We start from the raw sequence: 6410 nt of genomic DNA on the forward strand, positions 1-6410 counted from the left end.
AATTAAAAATAAATTTGTAATTAAGTAAATCTAAAAATATGTTAGTACTTTCGATTTTTTATAGATTATATAGCTATGTAGCCCAAACATGCATACAAATAATTTTGCGCCAAATGCCATTACAAAAGACTGAATATTGAATCTTGGCTATTAATAGCCGTATGATGTTGGCTAGTGTTATGTATTAAGAATACTCATATTTACAGCAAAGAAAGCGATAGTCGCAGTCAAATATATAAATTTATCTTGCTTCTGGAGTATTTATAATATTTAATATGTTAAATATAGTGAATATTAATTATATAGAAGAGCTATTTAATATAAATTTAATAATTTAAGGATTGGCGAAAAAATTATGATATAGTAAGTAGCTAATATTACATTCTAAGTACCTACGATGTTTGCTTATAAAGTGTTCTTCATGAACCTCATACTATTACATTAATTACGCTATTTGATTACTAAAATCATGAAACAAATAATATACTAATAAATTACTATTAAATATATCTTATGTTTGTTGTAAGAGTTGGGAAGCTGCTAAATATGTGAAACGATTTTGTTTTATTTATCCAAAAGTGTTATATTATGTATATGATGTTAATTGTCTTGTACTTTGATATTACAGATACTTACATCATGACAAGGCACAAAGAACCTAAAAAGTTAGAGAAACTGTCTCTTATAAAGCTCGGAGAGTGGGTAGCTAAACAAGCAGAAATCCACATGATTCCAACTGCTTTATTAGCTCAAAATAATCCTGACAAAGCACAAGCAATCCTTAATTGCAACATTGAAAATATTCGTCAATATTTATACATTCATGTACCGTGGATGCTTTACGACAAATTTGCCAATGAAGCCATTCAATCCCTATCTGGTTTATTAGAGAAGACTAAGCACTCACTGGGTTTTCGTGGTTCAATGGGAAAGTTCGTTAGTCAAATGAACGTCATCATAAAGATGACTGAAGTTTTGTTAACAAAAAATTTCACATTTGTCTCAATTGATTCTATACCTAAAATGATGCGGTCTGTCTTTTATTCCAAGCTTCACATGCTCACCGGGCTCGAGTACTTAAACTTAGGTTCCCTTTCTGGTGGCTGGAAGACTGCTGATATGGAAGAATCTATAATACAATCATTGAAACAGTTGCACAATCTTAAGTATTTATTTATAAATTATGACTGTACGGATAATATATTGAGATGTATAGCTAAAAATTGTACTAAAATTAGAAAACTCGATGTCTCTTGTTCTAAATGTATTACAAATGAAAGTATAAATATTTTAAGTAAATTAAAAGAGTTAAAAAGTATTCAATTATATCATACGTTTGTTACATGGGAAGGCTATGTTAATCTGTTGATAAATTGTCACAATTTAGAAGATATTGGTAGATGTGACGAAATTGGCAAAGTGTTGGAATTTATTCATATTAATTGTCCAGAGGCTTGCCCTCTGAACTTAAAAGTATATGTCAGTAGATACGCTACAAGCTACCACTTGCAGTTAGCTGTCGAAATGTGTCCTTCGATCAGTAGCATGACAGTGTTCCATAACACTTTACAAAGTGATCTAATGGTTTTGATTGGATTAAAAGACTTGAGTGATTTAAAACTTTTATCTTGTGATTTCTACGCGGATCAAATTAAACAAGTACTGCAAGTGAAAGGTTGTAATTTATTAAAGTTACACTTAGAACATGTAGATCAGATAGACTTAAACGCACTTATGTACATAAGTCAAATGTGTCCTTTGCTTGAGACTCTGACATTTTACAATTGTACTCTAATACAACACACGTCGTTGTATACAAAATCTTTAGAAATATTACCATTTCGTAATTTAAAAAAATTAACATGTGTATCTACATTTAGCGACGAACAATTATTATTTTTATTAACAAATTGTCTTAACGTAGAATTTATCCAAATTGGAACAGCAGTACAGCTAACAGATGAATTTATGTTAAAAATATTAGATAAAAACCCTTTGATTTACTTGAAAGAGCTGCGCATAATGCAATCAGATTTTTTAACTATATTGTCTGCAGAAAGATTAATTCAAAGTTGTATGAGTCTACAAATATTAGTGGAATTAGAAAGCTGGACGTTGCTAACAGAAAGTGATCGCGAATATATAAGAAGCTATATTAACATTAATAATTATAACGTTGATATTTCTCCTATACGAAGATATGATAGCTAGTTTTTGTAAAGAAAATTACAAATGAAGCAACTTATTGCAAACTTGGTCCATCTTATACTTAAGATTGCTTTTTACCAGATATAACCTTATATTTAATTAAAAAAATATGTATTTAAGTATATAATATAATCATAGAAAATATATTATGTTACGTTTACATACAAATGACTTGCAGTGTACCAACTTATTGTTAAACTTGTAAGTAAAATAAAAATATAAGAAAAATTAAACAAATTCAAATAATTTCATTCAAAACTAGCGGCCTGCCAGCGGCTTCGCCCGCTTGAACTGCATGATTATTCAAATAAACAGAATTGACTGACAGTCATATGTGTTGATGTCAATGACTAATTTAATTTACTCGTTCAAAAACAGCCTTAAATGTAATGTTATTAATTTGAATAAGAATTTATAATATTCTTTGTAAAATGACTGTAATGATTGCAATACCCAAATCGAATCGAATAATCCAATATCGAAATCGAATTCAAAGTAAATAAATTAATCGAATAACGAATCGAAAATATTTCATTGAGAACCTCCTCCTTGTTTTAAAAGTCGGTTAAAAATACAAATTTATCACAAACAAATACAGATTTATTATAAGTATAAGTATAGATATGGATTGGTTTATATTTGCAGGCAAATTCATGCCTTAGGTTCATTCAAATGCCGATAACTTTTTTTTTAATGAACCGACTTTAGATGTTAAGTTGAGTTAAAACAAAGCAATTGGTGAAAGTTTGCCGGTGAAGTAAGCCGGTTCAGTACTTTCGAAGATTAGCGTGATCATACATACAGACAGACAGACTGACAATAAATTTAAAAAAAAATATTTTTGCTTTCTATTATTCTTTTTAAGTGTCCCTCTATCTATTTCAGTCAAAAATAATATATTAAATGTACAGACAAAATATTTTTACTGTTTTATTATATATATATAAGTAGATAAGAAATTGGTTGCTTCATTTTTTGAAAGTCAAATAATTTACCAAACATTTCACTATTGTACCTAGTTTAATATGATTATTGGTTTGGTCACTGTCAGCTTCACTCTGTTGTTTGTATCACGCACACAGCAGGGTATACAGAGGGAACCTAGTGTTAAGACACTCCGTTCCCCACTTTAAGGCGAATTTTGGAGGCATTGCGATCACGCAATCCTCATTCATTTAGAAAATATAAATGTAAATAAATATTACATTTCCTCGAGTGGGGATCGAACCCACAACCGTCGCGTTACAGTCACACCCTATTGACACCCGCTGCGCCATGACGGTCTTATGATTATTGGTTTTTAACGAATATCGCTATATATCAGAAGAATTTATAGGATACTAATTTCTACTGATGAATGATTTAAGAAATCCGCGGCATAATCATAATCAACAATAATTATTGTAAACAACCAAAGACTGAATGTTTAGTTTAAATTAATTATAATTAATTTTGTAGACGCACATCTTCTGATCTACTCGGCCGATTTGTTTAAACCTTTTTTGTTGTATAGCTATTATTTAGTTCTGGGCATGATCTAGGCTATATTTGATTTTGAAGACTTCCACACCTGATATAGAACCGTAGGGATCCATTCCAGCTAAACGTCTACAACGAAAGTTGTTACGTTTGATGAGCATTTTCCAATGAAACATAAAAACTGAAGATCATCTGATGAACAACCATAACAGTACAGCTGAAGTATAAAAAATATTGAAATCCCTCCTGAACCGAACCCGAACGTAACGATTAATTTAGTGCACAATAGTATAGACTTTAAAATATTTCATAAAAAAATAACGAATTTTCAATCTTGCAAAATATAAAAAGAAAGTATTATTTACCTCTATATAGCGAATTTCATTAAATTATACCCTTTACATAACGCATCCTATCAGTTTACTACATTCAATTTCATATTCACTAATGTAAACATTGCTGTTTGACACTGTTGTTTTAAAGTTTGCAATGCTGATAAACAAAAAACCTGAGATCAATATTTTTTTATTATATTAGTAGATCTTCTTAACCTCTGTATAACAAACCTCATCTTTACAAGTTACTTGATATAACAAGTGTTTTCGGATTCCCTTCAGTACCGTTAAATCGGGATTGCACTGTAATATATATATTTACCGATATTATTTTACTTTAATAACAAAATTTTATTAATAAAATCAAATATAATAAAACTCATTTGACTGGCTGTAATGTAAAAAAAAATTTTGAGAACTGTTTTACTATACTCAAAAATTACAAAATTTATTTTTATATAAAAGTAAGATCATATGAAATATATTATGCTAATTAATTTTATTAAATTTGAGTAGTTTTGATAATTAATAAAATGCAAAATCAAATTGTTTTATATTTATTGGATATAAATATGTAATTACAGTATTTTCTTAATTAGGTATAAGGGCAAACATGTAAACAGGATATATTCCAGTAGGAAAGTTTGTTTGCTTACACTGTTTAATTCGTTTTAATTTGGCAGCATTAAAAATTTTTAAATATGATTTTAAAGGCCTTGTAACAGAAGAATCAGTGTCATCAACTTCTGTTTTTCCCGATGAAGTCACATTTTCTTTTATTATTAATACTCCATTACTGGAAAGAGCATCCCTAAAAAAATATATATGTGAATATACTTAAGTACTTTTAAGATTTTACTAGTTATAAAAAAATCATTATATATTATATTATAACTTTACTCAATAATAAATGTTATGTCATCATAATATTATAAAATAAATTAGCTTCACGCAGTATCCCACACACAGCAGGGTAGGCAGAGGGAATCTAGTTGTTAAGACACTTTGTTCCCTACTTTCTGCCGAATTCTGGGGGCATTGCATGTTGGGTGGCAGGCTCAACGTCGCGCTTTGCCTCGACACCAGAGCGAAGGAATGGAAATATAAATGTAAATAAATATTTCACTTCCTCGAGTGTGGATCGAACCCACAACTGTCGCGTTACAGACATACCCTTGTGCCGCTGTGCCACAACTGCCTCACATTATAATTATGGCTATTTTAAGGCTATAACTTTAAAAATAATTGATAGAAAGGCAATCAAAATTACCAAGTTAATAAATGGATTATGTATAAATAAATATCTATTTGTAAAGTATAATATTAAAAACTTGTTCACCTGCATTTCATAAGATATATAATTAAATCAGTATCTGTTAAATAACCTAGAACCCATTGGTTCCAAATAATATCATATTTTCTCTCATGTTCAAATTTTTGTAAGCTATCTTTGTATAATACTCCTAATTTTTCTTTATATTCACCAACAAAATCCGAAATAGAATTTATAAATTTTTCATCAGGTTCAATAATATCCACTGTGTCAAAATGAGGAGCTAACAAATATTTTGTGATTCGACCAATACCAGCCCCACAATCAAGAGCAATCCCAGTACCTGGGGCATTATCTACATTTAGTATTGATTTTAAAAACAAAGTTGAACCATCAATATCTATGTCAGATATAAATCCGAAACCTCCAAGGACTCCATCTAAAGTAGGTGGAATTTCAGCCCAATATTCAGAAGCTTTCTTATAATTAATGTTTTTTGTACTCATAATTGCATTAAATAATTAATTTTATCACAATATTTTGAAAAATTAAAAAAATGTTTTTGAATATATAATTTTACAATATTGAAGAATGAGTACTTCCCATTCCAATTAATAATATTTAAACGTTTATTTGATAATTTTATTAATATTCTTTTTTATAAATAATTTGCTAACCTTGTTTGATAATTATATATTATTTTATTTGTAGAAAGTCTTAAGACAAATTTATGTTTTATTTTATTTTAAGTTCCGGTTTTTATTATCTAAAAGCTACCAATGATTGTGGCCCAATCACAATTATGGTTTTAACTAAGTTCAATTCAGTTTTTTTACTTTTTAGTTAATACTAAAGTTTCTTGATACTGAGATAATAGAATATAATGATGTCCCTTGAATAACGTCAGATAGTATGTACTATGTAGTATGTAATATGTTGGAAAGTGGAAACTGCTCTGCGGATAATATAATATAAAATATAAATATATACTATTGTCGGTTCGGTTCTTTATTTATGGCGCTTCGAGCGTGCCAGTAATATACTATTATACTGATACTGAAACTTGAAAGTGAGAAGATGAGAACTTGGCAGTTGACACTGACAGTAGACTACAG

The 6410-nt window shown here is 29.1% G+C and overlaps 2 protein-coding genes across 2 annotated transcripts; one reads left to right on the forward strand and one right to left on the reverse strand.

The window, feature by feature from the left end:
- Positions 1-139: 139 nt before the first annotated feature.
- LOC146541472 (uncharacterized) lies at positions 140-4057 on the forward strand. The gene is made up of 2 exons (XM_085186352.1): positions 140-363; positions 629-4057. Exon 2 carries the CDS (start codon positions 640-642, stop codon positions 2209-2211), a length of 1572 nt encoding a protein of 523 aa, XP_085042478.1. The 5' UTR covers positions 140-363; positions 629-639; the 3' UTR covers positions 2212-4057.
- A 506-nt stretch (positions 4058-4563) lies between these two features.
- On the reverse strand, positions 4564-6408 carry LOC146541473 (alpha N-terminal protein methyltransferase 1-like). The gene is made up of 2 exons (XM_085186492.1): positions 5362-6408; positions 4564-4833 (listed from the first exon to the last, which is right to left on the reverse strand). The coding sequence occupies exons 1-2, from the start codon at positions 5799-5801 to the stop codon at positions 4614-4616; spliced, it is 660 nt and encodes a 219-aa protein (XP_085042618.1). The 5' UTR covers positions 5802-6408; the 3' UTR covers positions 4564-4613.
- Between the last annotated feature and the right edge of the window lie 2 nt (positions 6409-6410).

This window comes from Heliconius melpomene, chromosome 1 (assembly GCF_056956725.1).
Source record: "Heliconius melpomene rosina isolate 202511_hmr_F chromosome 1, ASM5695672v1, whole genome shotgun sequence".
In the NCBI taxonomy this organism is placed as follows: domain Eukaryota; kingdom Metazoa; phylum Arthropoda; class Insecta; order Lepidoptera; family Nymphalidae; genus Heliconius; species Heliconius melpomene.

Excerpts from the sequence above, each read along its gene's own strand:
- LOC146541472 (XM_085186352.1), top strand. The coding sequence starts at position 640 with ATGACAAGGCACAAAGAACCTAAAAAGTTAGAGAAACTGTCTCTTATA.
- LOC146541473 (XM_085186492.1), bottom strand. The coding sequence starts at position 5,801 with ATGAGTACAAAAAACATTAATTATAAGAAAGCTTCTGAATATTGGGCT. Across the intron at positions 4,834-5,361 it reads ATATATCTTATGAAATGCAG|GGATGCTCTTTCCAGTAATG; the intron begins GTGAACAAGTTT and ends ATATTTTTTTAG.